Below are 23,475 nucleotides of genomic sequence, written 5' to 3' on the forward strand. Positions count from 1 at the left end.
CCTGTCATCCAGGACAGAGATGTCAGTGGACAGAAGGCTGCTGGGACTGTCACATTGCTAGAGTTATTTCTGTTCCAGGACCAGATAGCTTTTTTTGTTCTTTTTTTAAAGATTTATTTATTTATATGTAAGTACAATGTAGATGTCTTCAGACACTTTTTCTTCTCTCTCCAGCCCAAAGATTTATTTACTTATTACATGTAAGTACACTGTAGCTGTCTTCAGACACCCCAGAAAAGGGCATCAGATCTCATTACGGATGGTCGTGAGCCACCATGTGGTTGCTGGGATTTGAACTCAGGACCTTTGGAAGAGCAGTCAGTGCTCTTAACCACTGAGCCATCTCTCCAGCCCCAGTTACTACTTTTAATACTCAATACAAGGAACAAACAGGCAGAGCTGGGGTGCAGCTGGGTGGTAGTGCGCTCGCTTGCCTAGTATGTGTCACCACTGCGGCCACTCCAACACCACACAGGAAAACCCACTTCATTATTTCTTTAGGGAACAGCAAGCAACATCAGATGCCTTTGAGTACATTCCGGGCACGCCACTTTAAGACATAATCTGTGTGATTGCTTCTTTAAATTAATATTTTATGCTGTCTCATTGCCAATGACTATAATAAAATGGCAATAAACGTATTAAATAAAGCACCAGATATGTAATTTGTTTGGACTGTGAATGAATGGAAGACATTAAAATTCATAACCAAAGCCTATGCACCAATGTTCATTTGCTGATTTAAGTTCATGACAGAAAGCTAGCACTTGGAATGAGCCGCTTAAGCCAACAGAGGAAGGCAAAGTCAGGGAGTCAGAGGTCTCCTGGCTCCTCTGGGGCTGGGAGGCACTTGCTTAGCAAAGCCCTGGGTCCCATCGCAGCACTGCCGGCTTGCTTGCTATCCTCGGGGAGGGAGGGAAGAGAGGTGTGAATCTCCTCTGGGTACCTGTGGGCCTGGGAAAAGAGGATGAGGTGGGCCAAGCTTTCCAGATTTGGGAAGTGCGAGCTCCTAACTTTACATATCCTGGTTTCTCTATGTCTAGGGATGAGCCACTGCCTTCTTCACTAACCCTGCCCAAGAGCCTTGCTGCCACGGGGGCCTTGTCACAGAGCATGCAGAATATGTGCCTTCATTAGCCCCTCCTCCAGGAAGCCTTCCCTGATGGCTCCATACAAACTAGGATGTGTGAGCCTCTTCCCCGCTACATCCTTCAATTGCCCCTCAGAGTAGGGTTTAGTGTCCAGATGCAGGACTGACCTACGTGTGCGTCTAGGGACTGTCAAAGCCTGGATTATTGGGTCAGCTTCCCTTTTTCTAAGTATGCCATGCTGCGTGGGTTAACTTTATCACAGCCATGGGCAACTGCCATCATTGTCTAATCCCAGAACATTCCGACCATGTCTGTGGCCCTTCCTGCCTCCACAAGCCCCTCACAGACACGAGCCCACTTTTCATCTCCAGATTCTAGACATTTCAAGTAAATGGAACCATGCCACATGTGGCCGATTTTAGCTTTATCAGCTAAAGTAATGTCATTTTGGGGTCCTAGCAGCTTCTGTTCGTTCTCTAGCAATTACTGAACATATCGCTTGTTCCCACCTATTCATTATTATGTATAATGATGGTCTGAGAATTCACATGCAAGATTGTGAGTCTCTGGGTTTTCTGTTCTCTTGGGTCTACATCTAGAGGGCGAATCACCTGCTTCCCCCGTGCTGGGATTATGAGCACATTCATCTGCCTGGCTTTTCATGTGGTTCCAGGGCTTAAACTCAGGCCTGTGTGCATGCTTGTATGATAGGCTCTTTACCTGTACACCATGCACGAAGCGCTGGGCCATGCTTTGTGGATGTCCTGAGAGTATCTGACCTGCTCTCTTGGGACTGGCCTAGTGCTGGGAAGTGAGCTGCCCTGGACTCTGGTTCTGTACTGTGTGTGCTGGCCTAACTAACTGAGTCTGCAGGCTGTGGTACAAGCATCCCCGGAAGCCAGTGTGTTATGGAGCCGCTCTTCCCAGCAGGGCAGTGAGGCATAGCAAGAGGCACATGGGTTACAGGCACCAACCACACGAGTAGACCTGGACATTCCCTCTCGTGAGTTCCCTCTGGTGAAGCATGTAGGTAGGAAGCCCCTCATGCTCTTTTCCTCTCTTGTGCCCAGTCCCCTTCTGTCAGTCACATTATGGTATGTGAGAAGTCCTGGCCAGGAGTCCAGCAGATGTAGGGCTCCCTGCACTTGAACGTCCTGCCTCCAGAACTATAAGAAAGAACTGTATTTTTTTTTATAAACGACACAGCGTCAGGGATTTTGTTATAGCGATAGAATGAGAAATAGGCTCTCTACCTCAGTAGAGTTTCAAGACAAATGTGAAGCCATTTCTAATTGGCCACCCAGAGAGGGCTGGCTCCATAGATGTGAGGCCCCCACATTTCTGAGCCCCGCTGTCCTCCCTGTAACTTCCCAGCTCCCTCACTCCTCCAGATGCCCCAACTCAATAAACAAGCTATAGTCTGTGCCTCTTGTGTATATGCTTTCAATCCCAGAACCCAGAAGGCAGAGGCAAGTGGAACTTTGAGTTCAAGTCCAGCCAACTCTATATAGTGAGTTTCAGAGACCCTGTCTCAAAAAAAAAAGTATGTGTAATATACTATAATATATATCATACAGACATTCTGTGTCTATGCATGTGAGTTTGTAGTACCTCCCCCGGAGTTGCTGTGATTTCAGTTAGGAGCTGAACTCAGGTCCTCTGGGTAGGAGAGTGTGTACTATTAACTGCTTGCTGAGTTATCTCTTAGCCTGATGTCGACCCTGCTTGTACCCACACCAGGCTGTGTGACTTCAAGTGAAACAATTTACCTCTGAGCTTCAGTTCGTCTTCCATAAAAATGGGGATGAAATATTGCCACTGCCAGACTCTCAAAGGCACACAAGGCAGAGCAGGGACCACCAGTCCATCGGCACTGTCCAAGCGCCTTGGCGTCGGTGACCTCCCTGGCTGACCCTGTTGCTAAGGGGCTTTTCGGGCACTGTGGCTGTTCCTCCCGCCTTGGGGACTGGACAACCATTTCAGAGGTCTGGCCTATGCTCCAGAGACAATGGCTGTTCTGGAGGGCTGGAGAGGCCAGTACCCTGGGGCAGACCCAAACACTCACTGCCTCCGAACAGCCAACCAACCAGCTTCATCGCACTGGCTTCCCCTCCCCACCCTGCACTCCCCTGTTTGTGCATTCACCACATGCAAAGCATGCAGAAGTAGGAAAAGGCCTGCTCTGACTGATACCAAGCCCCTCTCCCAGGGGACAGGTGAGGTTTATGAGCAGAGCCTCCCCAGTGCCTTCCGGGCAGATGGCTGGACATTGCTGTCTTCCAGGCTGCTTCTGAGGGTGCCCTTGGCCCTTCAGCTCAGGGGATGGATTTAATGTGCCCCCAAGCATCTTTACAAAGACCTGACCCTGCCCCGTGCCATTGAGGTGCTCAGGAGGGACATGGTGTGACATTTCCCCCGTTGCCCTGGGCATACCCGCCCAGGCAGGAAGTGAGTGGGGCCCATCTGCTCTCCTGCTTGGGATAATTGTTATTCTCAGCACCGACTTTACAAGTCCAGGGAACAAGCCTCTCTCTGGGCCACCAAGTAAGGGCTTGGGACTGTGGGGTATTTACAGAGACTCAGAACTGGGGGTGCCCCGCGTCTAGCAGCCACTTCTGGTCAGGTCCCTGGTTGCTGTGAACCCTGACAGAGGCAGAGCGCCACTCCTTAGGTCCACAGTCTAGTGGACTGGAGACTTTGGAAAATTTTCTCCCCTAAGGGAGCCTGGATTTTCTCCTCTGACAGAGAGGTGGAATTGAATGGTCCCAGAGGCTCTGCCCACCCAAAGATCTGCTTTTAAGTAGTGAAGTACAGTGAACCACCAGGGGACGGGGTCGCCAGAGGCTCCTCCTTGCACTGCATGCTGAGCAGGATCTCCAAGAAGAGAGCCAGCCTGCTCTTTTCTGTGTGACCTAGATGGTTGTCACAGCTTACCAGGTCGACTTGTTTCCCTCTGCCATAGGCCATTTGTGTTCTGCTTGGGAACAGCACTCAGTCCTGGCATGAGAATGATTTCTAATCATTGATACTATTGCCTTTTTGCTTAACAATCCCCCTGCACCCTCCAGATTTGGGAGAGGGGCTTGTCAGCACCCTTACTTTACAAAACCGGGAGACTGAGGCTCAGGAGGCTACAGGACTGTCTGGTAAGAGCACATTTCTGGAGAAGGCTGGCATGGGCCATCAGGTTCCCTAGAAAACAGTGGTGTGGCTCCTACTGCCCTGTTCCTCCCTCCCCAGAGACATCACCTCCTCCCTGACAGCTGGCAACTAGGACGGTGACACAGGACAGGCTAGGAAGGGCCCATCCATTCCGGAGCCTCTCCAGAGGCGGGGCCTCTCCAGAGGCGGGGCCTCTCCAGAGGCGGGGCCTCTCCAGAGGCGGGGCCTCTCCAGAGGCGGGGCCTCGTGGTGACTGTTTAGGGTCCGACAGAGAGAAAGATCTCCACCAAACCACCAAACCACGCCCAGAGTCGGGATGCATAGAGACCATTGCTTCTGTGATATGAGCGTTGCCCGTTGAACCGAACCAAGTGTTTAAGGTCTAACTGTCCCTAACATCCCAGGACAACCCACATGGGGACAGAGTAAAACCTGCTCACAGTAGCAGGATTACTTTGGAGGATGTTGTGTGTCCTCCTGATGATTCCACAGCCAGGCCTGGAGACAGGCCTCCTATCACACTCACTTAACAGAAGGGGAGATGGGAGCTCAGGGAGGTCAATGATGGGTTTGGCTGGCAGAACCAGGGTTGCCACACACACTCCATTTTGGCTCTGCACCCAACTGAGCAAGTCATGTAACCAGTCTGTGCCTCAGTTTTCCCATCCAAGTTCCAGTCAGCCTAAAACATTCATCTCAATTTCATGAAACAGAATAGGTGCTTCCTATATTTATACCTGTCCTTGTTTCCCATCCTAGACTAGTAATCCACCTTCCTATTTAGGGGACCCTGAAGGCCTTCCCTGCAGTTTTGGGCCTGGTCTCAGAAGCAGCAAGTATGTATCAGTCAGCTGTCCCTGGTGATGCTGTGTAAGAAGTAGTCTCCATCTCAGTATGTTACAGCAGCAGGTCTTTTTTTCTGTGTCTCTGTCAGTTCTTGCTGCTGATGCCGTGTAACAAACAAGTAGTCTCACTCAGTATGTTGTAGCAATAGGCATTCTTTCCTGGGCTCCATGAAGTGTGTGGAGCAATGGGATTCAGCTCACTTTGTGTATCTTATTATTTTTGACATCCAGACCAGAGGGGTGGCCTCCACCTGGGACATCTGTTTTCCCTGGGGCATGGGGGTGGGATTGGAGCAAGAATGGTCCAGTCAGGAGACCATACAAAACGTGTGCATTGCGTCTGCTTATGTCCCACAGCAGGTTGTGTGGGCCGGCCCATGGCTAGCACACAGAGAGGCAACTCCCCTGCAAGTGAAGGTGACACAGAGACACTTGTCTATCCTAAGACGCTGTAGCTCCCTCATATGAGGTCCCCAGGCAGCACTAGATGCTGAGGATTCAGACTCTGCATTGAGTCCTTCTGCCTGTCTTCTGTTACTGTATCTCAGGGCCCATGTTTTTATCATGTACTTTTGCTTTATTTTATTTTATTTTATTTTTGAGACAGGGTCTCTCTGTAGTCTTGGCTGTCCTAGAACTCACTAAGTAGACCGGGATCTGCCTGCCTCTGCCTCTTAAGTGCAGGGATTAAAGGCATGTGTCACCATGCCCAGCAAGTACTTTTTAAAATTGAATGAGCCCCTAGTCTAGTTTCCTGGGTCCATGCTCACAGATATTCATTATCTTCGGGACTGTAATACTTTTTTGTCTGGCAAGCTCCTACTCATCCCTCAAAACCCTGCCTTGAAATAGCCCTCAGCATTTCCCACACCATATTCTGGGTGGAGCTCTGGCACTCTGTTGTCCTTCCAAAGTTTGGACACTCATGGCTGCTTCCTGGAGAGGCTAAAGCTGTGCCTCTCCCCGGAGACTCCTGGATGTTGTATTTTCTCTGGAATGAGACCATGCCCGCCATCAAGGTCTGGAATGAATAAGCTAATAATACATTCTTCTCCCTCAGCCTCAGAGACAAAAATCAAGGTGAACTCATTCCCCCTGTGTTGCGTTGGACAGTGACATATCTGAGAGAGAAAGGTAAGGAGCACACTCGAGGGGCTTCATTTTCAGCTCCCGAACATCCTACGAGCATATTGGGTGCATATGCCCTATGGCTTGGAAGGCAGAAAGAAGCGTTGCAGGGGCAAAGGCCCTGTGGTCACCTGGGGTATATATACGTGAGAGTGGGTCTATGGGAAAGTTAGGGAGGAGAGGCAGGGTTACTAAAAGGACTTCGACCTCCAGGCTACGCCCAGTGTCCCCATGTGCTGTTCTTGGGCCTGGCTTCCTCTCCTGGCTGTGAAGCCCGCAGGGGTCTGTCAGAAGGCAGCCAACTGGTGCTGTCGGATAGAAGAGGAAAGGCTGAGTATTTTCTCCAGGGTCAAAAAGCTGCTAGGAGGCAGGGGCAGCTGCTCACAGGCCTGTGCGATTCTGCACACCCTTCCCTTAGAGTAGGAAGAAGGGACATCAGATGACTGGAAAAGCCTGACCTGTTGCCACAGGAGATTGATGCCACAGACAGGGGAGTCACAGAATCTTGGGAAGCCCAGAGTACAGGGATCTCAGGTGTCCGGTCTCTTCTTCCTGTAGGACTGCGTACTGAGGGCCTGTTCCGGAGATCGGCCAGCGCCCAGACTGTCCGCCAGGTGCAGCGGCTGTATGACCAAGGTGATGCCCCAGGCCCCCACCTCCTACCAGATTCCTGATTGCCATCCCCCAGTCCTTAGGTGTAATTCCATACCCCACCAGAAACAGGTCTGGGAGGGGCTGCTGCCCAGGAACCCTAACCACTGTAGAAGGAAGGGTTCTGTGTCCAGACTCTAGCCTGCTAGGCCAGGGGCTGCCCCAGCTCTCATTGCCTGTGTGCCTTCTCCACTGACACGAGGTAGCCGCATGGTTAGAACTAACACTGCAAGGTAGGGAAATCAACCTCCAAGGCAAGTCCCACCCTGCAAGCAGAGAGCTGGCATCTGAGCTGGGAGCACCCCAAAAATAACACTAAGCAAGCAGCTGTCTTGCTCCCAGGGACATTTGCTCTTTAGCTCAGCTTGAGCCACCCACCCCCTTCCTGTGATTGCATGCCCATTCGCCAAACAGTAGGCACCCCTATGCGGTCCAGAGCCCTGTGTGCACAGCCCCTGACCTTGGAGTTCGAACCTCCATCCATAGCAAAACCACAGGGAACCGTAGCTGACTCCCTGGGTACCCTAAAAGAGGGACAGTGTAGCAATAAGAGGGAAGCTGGTTGGAGGAAAGCACCCCAAAATCCAGGTGGCAACTGAGGCATGCCAGGGGCACATGACTGTGACCTATACCTCCTCTTTGAGTTCCCCGAGCCATGGACTGAGTGAGGTACTTAATCGCCACATCGTCTCCTGCGTTTAGGGAAGCCTGTGAATTTTGATGATTACGGAGACATGCACCTCCCAGCCGTGATCCTGAAGACATTTCTTCGAGAGCTGCCCCAGCCACTGCTGACCTTCCAAGCCTATGAGCAAATTCTTGGGATCACCAGTATGTACCTGCTTGAACCCTGCCCTCGGTCCCTGGCTACAGACCCGGTCGGTCAGCCTTGGTCTCGGTTGAGGCAGCATCCACCCACCTTTGGTCTCTGTGGGTTAGTGGAGGGGAGTGTGGGGCTACCCCTCTATTCATTCAGTGAGGCTGTAGGCTTAGCCATGTTGTCCATGGGGTAGAGGAGGGGGAACCCTAGCTTGTCTGTTGGCTCTACCCAGGTGGCTGCATTTCTCCTTCAGGTGAAGCATACAGGCACTTCCTCGGAGTACTGTGAAAGATATGCTTTTCTTTTCTTTTCTTTTCTCTTTTCTCTTCTTTCTCTCTCTCCTTCTCTCTCTCTCTCTCTCTCTCTCTCTCTCTCTCTCTCTCTCCCCTCTCTTTCTCCCTTTCTCTCTCTTTCTTTCTTTCTCTCTCTCTCTCTCTTTCTTTCTTTCTTTCTTTCTTTCTTTCTTTCTTTCTTTCTTTCTTTCTTTCTTTTTTTGAGACAAGGTTTCTCTGTGTAGCCCTGGCTGTCCTGGAACTCCCTCTGTAGACCAGGCTGGCCTCAAACTCAGAAATCCACCTGCCTCTGCTTCCCAAGTGCAGGGATTAAAGGCGTGTGCCACCACTGCCTGGCTAAGATATGCACTTCTTGGAGGCGGCTCTAGTCTCCACAGAGGCTGGTGGGCCCTCTCCAGGGAATTTAGGAGAGTTATCGCACCAGTCTGGAGCTGACCACGTCTCAAGTTGTGACTTTTCCAGTCGCCAGTTAGTTGTGTGACTTAGGGCAAGTCATGCGGCTCTTCTGAGTTCACTTCCCTCATTCTCTGGGGCTCAGTGGATGGAGCGTTTGCCTGGATCCTATCCCCAACACCAAATCAAGTAGGCATAGAGGCTATGTAGATGTAAGTGTTCCAGCACTTGGAAGTCAGAGGTAGGAAGTTCAGGTCATCCTTGGCTCAGAACAAGTGACACCATGCTCAGCTGACTGCTGTCAGAATCAGCGTCGTGACATTGGGCTGCTCTGCCTGCTTCCCGGGGAGGGGTTAAGAGGGACCACCATGATGGTCTGCGTCCTCTCTGTGACTATCATTCTAAGAAGAGGAGCCTGATGCTGTATCAGAAGCAGCCCAGGGCTTATGGCCCCTTGTTTCCCTGGGAATGTGAATCACCAACAGCTCCTTGTCCACTGGGATTACTAAAGAAGCCGGCTCAGTTCCTGGAGATGGCGGCTTTTATTAGAAAGCCTTCAAGCTTTTCATAGATGGGAATCCTGTGTCCTGCCAGGAGCATTCATTCAGTTTCAGGGTCTCTGGTCACTGCACAGGCTCAGTGGAAGGACAGTGATGATGTGCCAGAGGCTGGGAACTCAGGAGCAGGATCGAGTGCATGCTGGTGTGTGCACCCACATCTCAGGAGCTGTGTAAATGCTTGTTTATGGGGGGCTTTTGCTTGTTTGATTTTGTGTGTGTGTGTGTGTTTTGTTTTTGTTTTTTGTTTTTTTTTTTTCCAGACAGGGTTTCTCTGTGTAGCCCTGGCTGTTCTGGAACTCACTCTGTGGACCAGGCTGACCTTGAACTCATATTCCTCTGCCTTAGCTTCCAAGTGCTGGGATTATAGGCTTCTGCAGCCACACTTGATTCCCAGGAACCACACAGTGGTCTGTGTACACTGAGAATCATAGGTAGGTGCATTTGTCTTAGAGGAAGCTAGAGAGTTAATGCTGAGCCTTCCCCAGCCATACAGTCTCCATGGCAGCTGCTGGCTCCCTCCTTGTAACCCACAAGCGGCCCTAGGCACTGTATCAACACACATGGTTGTGTTCAAGTAAAATACTACTGAGAGCTGGCATGGTGGTGCATGCTTCTAATACCAGCACTTGGGAGGCTGAAAGAACAAACAAGACTGTTATTAAGAGAGAAACTTGCCAGGCCAGATATGGACTGCTGTCTGTGTGTAGATTACTGGCCCCGGACTAGACGTTTGCTGTTTGCTGAGTGACTCACTGCCCTGCTTCGCAGCAGACTGGAGTTTCTGTAGCCATCCCTCAGAGGAGGAAGGAGCCTGGCTGGCCAGGCTTTCGTGGGGACTGTGCTGCCCCGGCTAGCAGCTTCATGCCATTGCAGGTGTGGAGAGCAGCCTGCGAGTGACCCATTGCCGCCTGATCCTGCGGAGCCTCCCAGAACACAACTATGCAGTCCTCCGCTACCTCATGGGCTTCCTGCATGAGGTGAGTGCAGCTAGCTGCCTCCCAGGGAAAGGGAAGCCAGCCCCAAGACTGGGCTTGGGGGCCTCTTGACAGTAGTTCCTGCACAAACCCTATTTGCCTCAGGTTCAAGGTCACAGCCAACTCTACTCTTTAATTGCGGAAGGACTTCCCTCAAGGCCAAGCCAGGCTCCTCTGAGAAGCCTGACAGTCTGATGCCATGCCCAGGGATGGGAAAGAAGAGGGGCAGAGGGGACAGTCTGTCATATGGTGTCACATTCTTGGCTTTCTGTGTGTGGTGTATATGAGTGTACATGCTCATGCGTGTGTGCATGGATGAATGTGTGTGAATGTACATGTGGAGGTCAAAGTCAGAGGTCTTCTTCCCTCCATCTTGGTTTTTGGTGACAGAGACTCTAACAGACCTGGAGGCTCATTTATTCAGTCAGCCATTATCAGCTGGCCAATGAGCAGTGAGCTCCTGGGATCTGCCTGTGTTTATACTCCTGTACCCTAGTGTTCGGATTATAGCCATGTACCACCACACTCATTTTTTGTGGGTTCCAGGAATTGAACCCAGGTCCTGTGGCACGTACTTTAGGTGCTGAGCCATCTCCCCAGCTGCCCTCTACTGTACCCCCACATTCACAAGCAATTCTGTCCCTTACTGTTGCATGGTTACCTTTCACGCAAGCGGGGATGCACTCAGGCCCTCTTACTGGAGAACGGGTTCTCAAACTCCTCCTGAAACACTGGTGTGAGCTGGGCTTGTCCCATACAAGGACTCGGCAGAAGCTCTTCTTTGCTCTCGGAGCTCAGTTTCCTTATCTAGAAAGTGGGGAGTACCTTACCAAATCCTACTTATCCAGGTGGCTGGGTCAGCCAGGAGGATGGGAGCCCCCAACATAGAAAGCACTTTTCTCTCACTGCTGTACCCAGCTCAACTCCCCAACCACATCACAGAAGCCAGAGGGTGTCTGGTGTAGCTCGTTAGTACTGGGTACCCCACCTCTACCCAGTCTGCCAAAGTGGAAGAGGTGCTGATGGGGTGCTCAGGGTATCTACCTAGATGGTGGGATCAGAGGGTCCCCACACTATCAAGGCTAGAACCTTTTACAGATGGGAAAACTGAGAAACCAAGACCCCCCAAGTGGAGATGTGGCCACAGAGGATTTTGATACTGCTGAGGCCTCTATTCAATAATTCTTTGATTTGCTTGTCTGTTTATTATTTGTGGGTGTGTGTGTGCTCATGTATGGCTATGCGTGTGTACACATGCTACAGCTTGCACACATGGAGGTCAGAATACAGCCTGCAGGGAGCAGGTTCTCTTGGACCACAGGGATTGGTGGGTCTCTCAGATTGCCAGGCTCTGCAGAATTCCTGTTACCCACCAAGCATCTCAATGGTTCCATTGGTTTTTGAGATGGGGTCTTTCACTGTCTGGAACTGTGCTTGGATTATTCTAGGGTTCAAACTCAAGCTGGTGTGGCAAGCACTTGTCGAAGTGTCATTTCCTCAGCTCCCCCTCCCCCTCCAGAGCTCTTCCCGCCACACTGGTCCCTCAGGGGTGTAGATGGAATCATCCAGAGTTCTCTCTACACACCAGTCTCCCTTGGAGGTGAGGGTGGAGTCCAGACTGCTGATGCCCGGTGCTTCATTTCTTGGGTTTCCTCTTCTAGGTGTCTCTGGAGAGCATTTCAAACAAGATGAACAGCTCTAACCTGGCGTGTGTGTTTGGGCTGAACTTGATCTGGCCATCTCAGGGAGTGGCTTCCCTGAGCGCCTTGGTACCTCTGAACCTGTTCACAGAGCTGCTGATAGAGTACTATGACAAAATCTTCAGTGCCCAGGAGGTCCCTGGGAAGCACACCCGGGATACCGTGGAAATGCAACCGGCTGGCCCTGTTACCAAAGAATTCATGCAGATGGGAACTCCCCGATCCTCACCATACTTGTCCCGCCTCCGTATCCCCCGACTAGCTGGAGACACTTCAAGATGAAGATTGGAGATGCTCCCTTCCAAACTAGTCATCTGTGTACTTGTTTGTCTTATGAACTTACTGTCTTTAAGAAGACACAGGAATTAAATGAACCCAGAGCTTTCTAGCGGGGATTTTGTGTTTCTGATGGTTGGGTCCATCACAGTTCTAGGTTATGTCTGAAATGACATACATGCATGCTGTCACGTCTCCTGAACCATAGCTCAGTGAGACTAAAGGGAAATGTGAACTTGTTGGCAATGGGCCTGGAGCAGTCACTGATGGCTGTGGTGCTATGTGACAGGCCACCCAACCCAGTGACTCACACAGCTGTAGACTGGCCACAGTCCCTGGGTTACCTGACAGTTCAAGGGTCCGTGGGGGAACACACACATGTCCGGGGCTGGGCTAGCTATCATCTGGGGAGATTCAGCCAGTTACTCCTATCCTCCAGCAGGTGGCATGGGGTACATGGTGTCTTGGGCAGAAGTGTTGCACAGGGTTTGTGCGATCTTTGAGATCGTGGAGAGCAATGCGCAGGTCCCGGTGGAGAAGGATGTCCATGGCCAAGCCCATTGGCCACAGTGGAAAGACAAGCATTGTTGACACTCTGAACAGGAGTGGAACTGCTGTTTGGCAGCCAGCCTGCCAGAGGACTCCAAGTGTCTTGGCCTCAGACAAACTGTCCCCTCAGGGTTGTAGGATGGGCCCTTTACATCCTACCGCACAAATACAGTGCAGCAAAGTCCCCTACAGAAAGTTCTATATGGTATTCTGATTGGACAAGCTTTGGTCACATGCTCATCCTGGACCAAGCACTGTGGCCAGAGGATGCACGGCAGGGCTAGGCCTGGATCACATGCTTCCTGCCAGAATCTGGATCACTCACAGCTAACAGCCACCACTGGGTGAGCCATGTGCCAGCTGCCTTCACACTCTGTTACAGACAGAGGGGATGGATGCTGAGAATCAAAACCCACCCCAGATACTTGCTATCAGTTCCTCCAGGCCTGGATGGGAGCTGCCCCACGCTGTGGGGTGACTTCAGTGCCTCTCCAACATGGCGGGAAAGAAACAGGAACAGGAACCCTAGGCTGTGTCTGTGAGAACTTCTCATAGGGCAGGTTAGAAAGTAGAATCGAAACAGGATTGAAGTGAGGTCAGGCTATGAGCCTCACAGTCCCCTCCTGCATGACCCACTTCCTCCTCTCCTAAAGTTTACAGAACCTTCCAGAACATTGCCAGAAACTGCCACATTTTAACCATATGAGCCTCAGGAGGATGTGCACCCCCGTAGGGTGCCAGCCTCTCTCAGTAGCTAACACTGCCAGACTCCATAGAGGGTGGAAACCCGCCTGGATACTGAGGCCCTTCTGTCATTCTGGTCCAGCCAGTATCGCTAGCTGGTCAGTGGCCTTGCGAACAGCCAACTTGTGAGCATGGGCTTGGCTGATCATTCGGGGTGGCTCCCTCTCCTGTAGGCAACTTTTTTTTGTTTGTTTGTTTGTTTTTGTTTTGTTTTGTTTTTGAGATAGGGTTTCCCTGTTTAGCCCTGGCTGTCCTGGAACTCACTCTGTAGACCAGGCTGGCCTCGAACTCAGAAATCCACCTGCCTCTGCCTCCCAAATGCTGGGATTAAAGGCGTGCGCCACCACCGCCCTCCCATAGGCAACTTTTTAAATTTCCCTCTTCTAGAGGACACAGAGGGATGGAGCCCAGCTTAAAAGAATTTCCTACCTTGAACAAGGGGTGAGTCTTTGTCCTCGGTCACATTCCTAGCTCACAAATGAGAACCCAAAGACCCATGAAAGTAAGAGTGTACCCATGCACAGAGCCATGCAGTTGAAAACCACCACGGCCCAAATTAACTTCAGCTTATATCTTACAGTCCCTCACAAAGGGAGGTCGAGGCACAAACCCAAGGTAGGAACCTGGAGGCGGAAACTGAGACGGCTGACACAGAGGAGCTGCTCACTGGCTGGTTCCTCATGGCTTTCTCAGCTTGTGCTCCTACATCCCCGAGGACCACCTGCCCAGGGCACTGCCCATACTGGGCTGAGCACTCACAGATCAACCATCAATCAAGAAAATGCCCCTGTAGACTTGCCTTCAAGCAATCCGATGGGGAGTTTTTCTCAATTAAGATTTCTCTTTCCAGATGACCCTAGCTTGTGACTGAACCCATGTAGGCTTCTGCTTTGCTCCTTTAAGGGAAAAAACAAAATGAGACGAAGGGAGACGCTGAGCTTGCTCTTCCCATCTGGACAGCATGGGGTTTATACCACAGGCACCTTTCCATCTCTGGAAACTAGGTCTGTGACGGTGTACAGGCCAGAGCTAGAATTGCAGCTCCTTCTCCAGCATGGTCAGCCTCAGTGAGTTTGGTCTTTTCCGTCTGCTCCCTGCCTGGGCATGGGGTAAAGAGAAAGCCGAATGCCTAAAACATGAGTGTTAGTGATCTGGATGGGGAAAATTACTCAGTCCTGCAGTTCTTGAGGGAGGGCTTGTAGATGACAGTGTATCACACTACAGAAAGGCTGGTCACTGAGAGATTTTTGAGATTAAAGTAGATTTGTCTTTCTGGTGGCCACCTCTGCTGGCAGCCTAAAGTGGCCCTCGGCTGAAGTATCCTTGCAGATGCCCTGCCTGTGTTCAGGAGCGCAAGCCTGGCCTGCACTACTGCTGAGCTCAGGGGCAGGACTCAGGCACTGGCCTGACCCTGGTGTTGAGACAGTCTCTCGTGCCCTTGGCTGATTCTCTATACTTCCTCTTCTCATTCCCTAGCCAAGCTCCAGTCGGATGTGTCAGGGACCCCACTACCCATCCACCATGCTTTGTATAGTGTGCTCTCTGCTTTTTCTGCTCTGTCTTTTCTGGTCACCTGAAGCCACATGGATTCTCCTGAGCTTCATGGAGCTGCTTCCTCCTCCTCCTCCTCCTCCTCCTCCTCCTCCTCCTCCTCTTCCTCCTCCTCTTCCTCCTCTTCCTCCTCCTCTTCTTCTTCTTCTTCTTCTCCTCCTCCTCCTCCTCCTCCTCTTCTTCTTCTTCTTCTTCTTCTCCTCCTCCTCCTCCTCTTCTCCTTGTTCTCCTTCTCTCCTCCCCCTTTTCCTCGCCTCTCCTCTTTCCTCTCCTTCCTCTTTCTATTTCCCACCTCCTCTTCCTCTTCTCCTTCTCTCCCCCTTTTCCTTTTCTTCTCCCCCCTCCTTCTCTTTCCCCTTCTTCCCTCCTCCTCCCCCTCTTCTCCCCCTCCTCCCCCTCCTCCTTTTCTCTTCCTCCTCCAGTATCCTACAAATCCTTTCTTTTTCCTCTTGTTTCTCTTACTTTGCTTTCATTTCTTTTTTCTATTTCCTTTTATTTTCCTTCCTTTCTTTTTTCCCTTTTTTATTTCTCTCTCACACTTTCCTTCTCTCTCTTTCTCCCCTCTGTTCTTTCTTCCTCTCCATTTTCCTGCTCTTTCTCTTCCCTCTCTCCTCCCTTTCTTCCTTCTGACAACTCCAACCCTTTCTCTCTGACCCCAAACAGTCAAACAAAGTGGGCTTCCAGCATGGCTCAGTATGGCCCCTGAGGCAGCCGGCCCCCTTGTCCTGGTCATAGCCTCTGGAAAGGCCACAGTGCATCTGCGCCACCCCCCTCTATGGAGTCTGTGCTCACAGAATGCTGAATAACCCCAAAGGGTCTCAGAGTTCTGCTGCCAGGGAGAAAGAAAGAAAGAAAAATGATGGCTCCCTTAAGAGCCCGCCATTGTGAGCCCCGAATTAACAATGACATTAAATCAAGCCTCATGCATTATGCAGCGGGGTTTACAGGGAAATGCGTGTCTGTGAAATATATGTTTCAAATTTCCTGACTTGGAGAGGTGCCCCAAGACGGTCTCCTGCCGCTCCTTTGATAACAGTTTCCCTTCACAATCAGTAATTGTGGAGTCCCAGCCCAGCGCTGCGTGGCCCCGTCACCTTCCTGTGTCTCAGTACAATTTCCCCATCGTTCCCATAGCAAAAGAAAGTGATTATGGCAGTCACATGTAGGAAGCACACGACATGTCCCAGCTTAAAACAATGCCAACAGAGCCTTCATGAGGACTCCAGGGTGTCCCCAGCACCGGACACAGGGGACAGATTATCCAAGCATTCACTTCTGCAGAGATGACAGAGATTTCCAGTGACTGCAAAGGTTCGGCAGGCTGCCCAAACTTGTGGTTGACATTCAGAGAAAGAATGAATTCACAGAACAGACCACAGATACCTCCCCAGACCCACGCATGTTAGGGTCCGTGATGGCAGGAGATGTCTGGCAAGGAAAATGGAAGTCAGAAAATAAAAGTCACTCACTGATGACTGAAGCACAGACTGCTGCAGACACTGAGAGAGCCCTCAGTCAGCTTTGGAAATCAGCACTGTGTCTAAGAATGACCTGGAAGGCGGATCAGAGCATGGCTGCCTGCAGACGCAGCTGGCCTGGCCATCGGGAAGAGCAGATAAGTCAAGGTGTGTCACCAGCGTGACTGAAGAGTATGCCACATTTAATGTGGCCAGAACTGAATGAACTCTGTGTGTTGATTGGGATCACTGTTTCCCCTGGTGACCATCCCTGCTGCACAGGACTGTCACACCTCCGTGGCACACAAACTGGCAGGAAAATATCACTTGAGGTCCCGTCTGCAAGCCCCACATCAGCTCATCGCTGAGTGGTTTCCTATACATTGAGTGATATACAAGCAGAAGTAGTTATTACAGGCCGAATGGTGGGTGGTGAGGGGTGGCTTAGTGGGTAAAAGAGCTTGCCGGCAAGCCTGGTGACTGGAGTTCAGTTCCTGGGACTCACATGATGGAACCTCCTCTCACAAGTTGTCCTCTGACCTCCACATGTGCACCATGGCATGTGGGTGGCCCCCACACAGACCCACACCCTGTCTCCCCCCCTCACACTAAACAGAAAAGAATAACTGAGTGGGGGTGCAGAGAATACAGCTTGGTGGTAGAGCTTTTGCTTAGCAAGTCTGAGGTCCTGGGTTCCAGCTTTCAGAGCTTGAGGAAGAAGAGAGAACGGCATAGGAAGGTGGGGGCGGGGAGGGCACAAAGTGTGAAGCCAGAACCAAGCTGAACTCCTGGACCTAATCCACATTTACAGAGCATCATACTCAACAACAGAGGCACGTGTGCTATTCCTAGGTGCACACGATGCAGCAGCCAATGCAGACCAGAGCCGGGGTCATACGACAAGCTCTGGTAAACTAAGGGAGTTAAAATGGAGCAAAGAACACAACAGACAAAATTGATCCTTGAAACCAATGACTTCTAGGGAGGAAGAATCCAAGTATATGAAAAAAAAATTTTTTTTAAATACACAAATCAGTGAGTTAAAGACAAAGTCAGAATGGAAGCCTCTCCTAGCTCTGTCGATATTTTTAAAGATTTTTGTTATTCATTATGTGTGTGCATGCGTGTATCTGTGCCAGGGCATGTGCATATGAGTGTGGGTGTCCGAGGAGGCCTGAGAAGGGTGTTGGGTTACCTGGAGATGAAGTGGGAACCATCTGGCATGAATGCTGGAAACAGAATGTAGGTCCTTTGTCAGGACAGCAAGTGCTCTTCATTGCTGAGCCATCTCTCTGGCCACACCTTCTACTAGAGACAGAGTCTCACTGGCCAGTTAGGCTGGAGTGGCTGGTCAGCAAGCCCCAGCGTTCTGTTTGTCTCTTTGCCTCTTCAGTACTAGGATTACAAGCAAGTGCCACAATGCCTCCTTCTCAACTCTTCCTCTTCTTCCCCCTCCTCCTCTTCTCCCTCCTTCTCCTCCTCCTCCTCTTCCTCCTCCTCCTCCTCTTCCTCCTCCTCCTTTCTGGCATGGGTTCTGGGGCTCCAGCTCAGGCCCTCTGGCTTCTATGGCAAGCATTTTGCTGACTGAGCTAGCTCCCCAGTTCCCAAGAAAATAATTTGAATTCACACTCAAAATAAGCTAAAGACACGCTAATGTCACAACATATCAACATTCATGAAGCGTTAAAGCACTGCCTCCAGGGAGAGCTAAAAGCTTGTCGGAGAAAAACAAAAGAAACATCCAAAAGCAATGGCTAGGGAGGGCTGCGCCAGAGCAGAGTCAGGGGAGGGAGATCAAAGCTAACAGACATTTGGACCAAAGTGTGTCCCAGCCTTTTCTTTCTTTCTTTCTCTCTCTCTCTCTCTCTCTCTCTCTCTCTCTCTCTCTCTCTCTCTCTCTTTCTTTCTTTCTTTCTTTCTTTCTTTCTTTCTTTCTTTCTTTCTATCTCTCTTTCTTTCTTTCTCTTTCTTTCTTTTTCTTTCTTCCTCTCTCTCTCTCCCTCTCTCTCTTTCTCTCTGTCTCTTCCTTTCTCCCTTTCCTCCCCTCCCTCCCTTCCTCTTTCTCTCATCTCTCTTTTTTTCTGACCAAGTCTTACTATGTAGTCTTAGTTGTCCTGGAACCCACTATATAGACCAGAATGACCTTGAATTCAAAAATCTGCCTGCTCCCGCCTTGCAGTGTTAGGATTAAAGGTGCAAACCAACCCGCTGGGCCCTTCTTTTGTCTTCTATTGCTCTGATAAACCCCATGACCAAAAGCGGCTTGTGGAAGGAAGGGTTTATTTGGCTTACACATCCTAATCACAGTTGATCATTGAGGGAAGTCAAAAGGCAGGACCCTGGAGGCAGGAACTGAAGCAGAGAGCAGAGAATAACACTGCTTACTGGCTTGCAGCTCACAACTTGCTCAGTTTGCTTTCTTATACAACCGAGGAGCACCTGCCCAGGGGTGGTCCCGCCCAGGAGCACCTGCCCAGGGGTGGCCCCGCCCAGGAGCACCTGCCCAGGGGTGGCCCTGCCCATAGTGAGCTGAGCTCTCTCACATCAATCAGTAACCAAGAAAATGCCCCACATACTTGCTCTCAAGCAATCTGATGGAGGGATGGTCTCAGCTGAGGGTCCCGTTTTCAGTGGTTCTCGACCTGCTTAATGCTGCGACCCTTTAATACAGTTCCCTCTCACGGCATCCTGCCCCTAACCACAAAATTACTTTTTGTTGCTAATTAATAACTAATTTTAAATCATAATGCAAATATCAGTGTTTTCTGATGGTCTTAGGAGACCCCTGTGAAAGTCTTGTTCAACCCATAGATTGAGAACAGTTGTTCTAGCAGCTAGAGTCTGGCTGGTGTCAGATCGACAACCAACAAGAAGTAACCAGTCCAAGCTTGGTGTGTGACACATAGGTAATGTTAACCCTTGGGACGCTGGGGCTGGAGGATTGCAAGCTCTGCGTCAGCATGGGCTACATTTAATGTGACCTTGTCTCAAACAAAGAAAAGGAAAAAAGAAATCAGGACTGGTGTGTAGCTCATTGGCACAGTCCTTTGCTTGCCCTGGGTTCCATTGCCAGTACCCAAAGCAAACAAGACCAACAAATCAATAACAGACAAGAGAATATAAACAAATCCCAAAGTCAGTCCCTCACATAAATATATGCATTTATGAAGCCCTCGATAGACGGCAGATCAGGAGGAGAGGGAGCACAAATTAAGAAAGAAAAAGCGCTTATTGCTTTAGAGTGTGCGGAGAGTGAAAAGATCATCAAACTGTCACCAACAATTTTACGCTAAAATTGGCCTAAGTGATAATTCCTTGAATAACTCAATGTATTGGAACTGACAGCAGAACAGACTATCCCAACAGCCCCGTGTATTATACATATTGAAATGTTAGGTGGGAACATCTTTTTGCAAATGAAACTCTTGCTCCAGACGGCTTCATGGGTGCATTCTAACAAAAAAGACTGTTTCAGGAAGCAAGGGGCATGTTTCTGAATTATTTAGTATTACAGTGTCCAAGGCATCAGGAAGACCGGCAGAAATTATTCCTAGAATTTAAACTTGCGTTAGTGTTTGAAAATTAATGTAAATAACCACACGTGCAGAATCAGGGGACACTCACATGACCTAAAAAACAATGGTGTATGCATTTGAAAAAGTTAAAAAAAAAAAAAAGGCCTACGGGGCAGCAAGAGGACTCAACAGTTAAAAGCAATGTGATCTGACATGCTCTTCCGGCCTCTACAGGTATCCTGAACCCATGTCTGTCTGTCTGTCTGTCTGTCTGTCTCTGTCTGTCTTTCTCTCTCTCTTTCTCTCTCTCTCTCTCTCTCTCTCTCTCTCTCTCACACACACACACACACACACACTAAAACAAAGCAAACAGAATTCTTGTCTACCATACTGTTGACTATCAATATGATCTAGAATCACTAAAAGAGAAGCCCCTGGGTATGCCAATGAGGGATTTCTCCATTAGATAAATCAAAGTGGAAAGACCTGTCTTGAATGGGTGGCGCCTTTTAGTAGTTAGGGACCAGATACAAGGATGTCCAAGGGAAAACTGTTTGTTTCTTGTCTGTCCGCCTTGGCCTCTTGCTGCTGAGCGCTGCTGTCATCCTCCACTGAGGCCAGAACCCAGCTTCTTGAGCCTTCCAAGCCAAATGAGCACCAGTGGAATCCTCCAGGCCTTTGGCACCGAGTTGAGACTGCTGAGGTGTCCTCATGGACTCCTCATGGACTGAGCTACTGGGTTTCCAGCCTGTCGCATGTGAGACAGACTCTGTGTCATCTCCAGCCTGTACCCTGTAAGCCAATGCAATGACCTCCGTTTTAAACATGCATTCATTCCGCTTGTTCTGTTCCCCTAGAGAACCCTGACTAACACAATACTTACGGTGATGCTCTTGAAGTTTTATCATTAAGGAAAGATGTTAAGTCTCACCTCTCCCATTCCATACTGGACTAGACATTCAGCTATGGTAGGAGGCAAGAGAAGTGAGCTACAGGTGAGGGGAGTGATTGACAGGCATGGCGACACTCACCTTTAATCCCAACACTTGGAAGGCTGAGGTGGGCGATCCTCATCATGAGTTGCAGACCTGCCAGAGCTACATAGTGGGAGTCTTGTGTTCCAAAAGGGACAGATAGACAGGAAGGAAGGAAGGGAAGAAGGGAGGGAGTAAAGAAGGAAGAAAAGAGGGAAAGAAGGACAGAAGAAGGAAGGAGAGAAGTAGAAGCAGCTTGCAGACACCATTTGAGTTTGGGCGTAAGTAGGAATGTGTTAGACAACTGTTAGAATGGGCAAGAAGACTTGGTGAGTTTTCAGAGTACAAGCTACTCAGGGAAGCGTGGCTACAGAGAGATCCAAAAAGGAAAATGAGGACAGGCAGCCATTAAGGTAGAATCCAATCTCTAATTGACACTGTAAGGCTGTGAGAGTCTCTGAGACCACCAAACTGGCCTTCTGATCTTACTGGAGAAGGCCTGGCTGCAGCCCCTAAAGGGAATGCTAGCCAGAGATGGCCCCTAGTCACAGTAAGTTGCAGATATTCAAGGCAGAGGAAGGTGTGCAGGCAGAATTTGGGCTACATATGCTATCTCTTTATCTTTATTTTTTTTGAGACAGGGTGTCATTATATAGTCCTGGCTGACCTGGCAACTGCTATGTAGATCAGGCTGGCCTCAAACTGACAGAGTTCCGTCTCCTTCTGCCTCCCTAATACTGGACTAAAGTGCCTAGCAGTAAATATGTTTAAAACATTCCTGATGGCTGAGGCTATAGCTATATTGGTAATGTGCTTACCCAGCATGTACAAAGTCATGGGCCTGATCGCAGCACCACACGAACGAGATGTGCTAGCAAACACCTGCAAAGCCACTTCTCAGGGAGTAGAGGCAGGAGGGTCAGAAGAACAAGCTATCCTTAACTACATAGTGAGCTGGAGGCCAGCCTGGGCTACAGGAGACCCTGTCTCGTGAAAAAAAAAAGAAAGAAAGAAAAAGAGAATAAAACCAAGCCATCAAAGCCCTGGGTGCTTTGTGTAGAGGAGATACTCTCTGCCTGTGGCTGAGAGCTTCACCCTGGAAACCCCTCCCCCATCCCTCTCACTTTGAAGTGATGGAACTCAGTCCTTAAGTACAGCCTCAAGATGGGTGAGGTACTGGGTCAGGAGCTGTATGGGCAGGGTTGATCCGGTGACCTCTGGCTGTCACACAAGGGTCATGAGGTGCCCCAAGTACAGAAGGTAGAACATGGGGTATAGTCACAGCCCTGCTAAACCAGCCCCTTGGCTGTGTGAGCTTGTGTTAGATGGGGTCTATTTTCCAGTTCCTCTCAAGGGGCTCTGATGTCCCTGCCCCTCCGCCTGCTCAGCATGGCATCCTGGCCAGGAAACAAGCAACCTTGGGTCAAGTGTTTTGTTCTCAGGCCCCTTTGTCTTGCAGCAGATTATAATGGGGAGGTTTTTTTTGTTTGTTTTTTGTTTGTTTGTTTGTTTTTAAGATTTACTTATTTTATGTATGTGAATACACTGTGGCTGTCTTCAGACACACCAGAAGAGGGCATCAGATCCCATTACAGATGGTTATAAGCCACCACGCGGTTTCTGGGAATTGAACTCAGTAACCACTGAGCCATCTCTCCAGTCTAATGGGGAGTCTTGATTGTTAACATGATCGAGCTGGGAAGCCCCTCAGAACTGAGAAGGTATGGGCAGAGCCATTTAACTGTGGGAATGCCAAGTTTGCAGCCTGGAAAAATGAAAAGGTCATGGATGGAGATAGGGCTCAGAGGTTAAGAAGGTTTACTGCTCTTGCAGAAGACCTGGGTTCGGTTCCCAGCACCCCCATAGTGGCTCACAACTGCCTGTGACTCCAGTTCTAGGGGACCTGACACCTCTTTCTGACTTCTAGGGGCTCTTATACACATGTGGTGCACACACACACACACACACACACACACACGGATAGTTAGCACACAAGTGTATCTCCCCTGACCCCTATGCATCCTTTTCCCTGTGTCTCTTTCTCCTGCCTACTTTGCTGTGCACTGCTCTGTCCAGCCAGGCCTCCCACCACCCACCATGATAGATTGAACCTTACAACTTCAGGCCGAGGGCTGGAGAAATGGCTCAGCGGTTAAGAGCACTGACTGTTCTTACAAAGGTCCTGAGTTCAAATCCCAGAAACCACATGGTGGCTCATAACCATCCATAATGAGATCTGATGTCCTCTTCTGGTGTGTCTGAAGACAGCCACAGTGTACTTATATATAATAAATAAATGAATATTAAAAAAAAAAGAGAAGAACTTCAAGCTGAAAATAAATCTCCATCCTCCCCCATCCTTCAAGTATTTTGCCTAACACACTGATAAACTCTTGTTTTTCTGATAGAGAAAGCGCAAAATGGATTGTGAAGTCTCAACAACCAGCAGAAATAGGCAGCAGTGGGCAGGGCCATGGGAGCTGGGAGAGCTGTGGTCTAGCAGCCGTGGCAGTGGTCAAGTCCTGAAGCAACCTGAGGAGGCAGTGAGCAAGAGCCCGAGGAGCAGAGGCCCTGGGTGTGCAAAGACCCTGTGGTAGGAGCTTGCTTTGTGAACTGTCAGAGCAGGAGGTGGAGATGGCAGGAAGCAGCAGACAAGGACCCAAAGAGAGCAGGGACCAAGGGCCATGTGGCCCTGGATGTCACAAGGAAGATGGGTGAGGTAAAGGCTTAACTTTAGCTGAGCGCACGTGGAGCAGACCCGTTGGCAGGTGCCCCACCCACACCTGTCACTG

At 50.0% G+C, this 23,475-nt stretch overlaps 1 protein-coding gene across 3 annotated transcripts in view; it reads left to right on the forward strand.

The window, feature by feature from the left end:
• The window catches only part of Arhgap8 (Rho GTPase activating protein 8), a 45,343-nt gene extending 33,338 nt beyond the window's left edge, over window positions 1-12,005 (forward strand). For all 3 annotated transcript variants that reach the window (XM_031351555.1, XM_031351562.1, XM_031351548.1), the window contains 5 exons: window positions 6,159-6,232; window positions 6,785-6,862; window positions 7,580-7,708; window positions 9,817-9,920; window positions 11,579-12,005. In XM_031351555.1, coding sequence (XP_031207415.1) covers window positions 6,159-6,232; window positions 6,785-6,862; window positions 7,580-7,708; window positions 9,817-9,920; window positions 11,579-11,899 — 706 coding nt within the window. In that variant the 3' untranslated portion in view covers window positions 11,900-12,005. The remainder of the gene's footprint in view (window positions 1-6,158; window positions 6,233-6,784; window positions 6,863-7,579; window positions 7,709-9,816; window positions 9,921-11,578) is intronic.
• The last annotated feature ends 11,470 nt before the right edge of the window (window positions 12,006-23,475 follow it).

This window comes from Mastomys coucha, unplaced genomic scaffold, assembly GCF_008632895.1.
Source record: "Mastomys coucha isolate ucsf_1 unplaced genomic scaffold, UCSF_Mcou_1 pScaffold11, whole genome shotgun sequence".
NCBI lineage: Eukaryota > Metazoa > Chordata > Mammalia > Rodentia > Muridae > Mastomys > Mastomys coucha.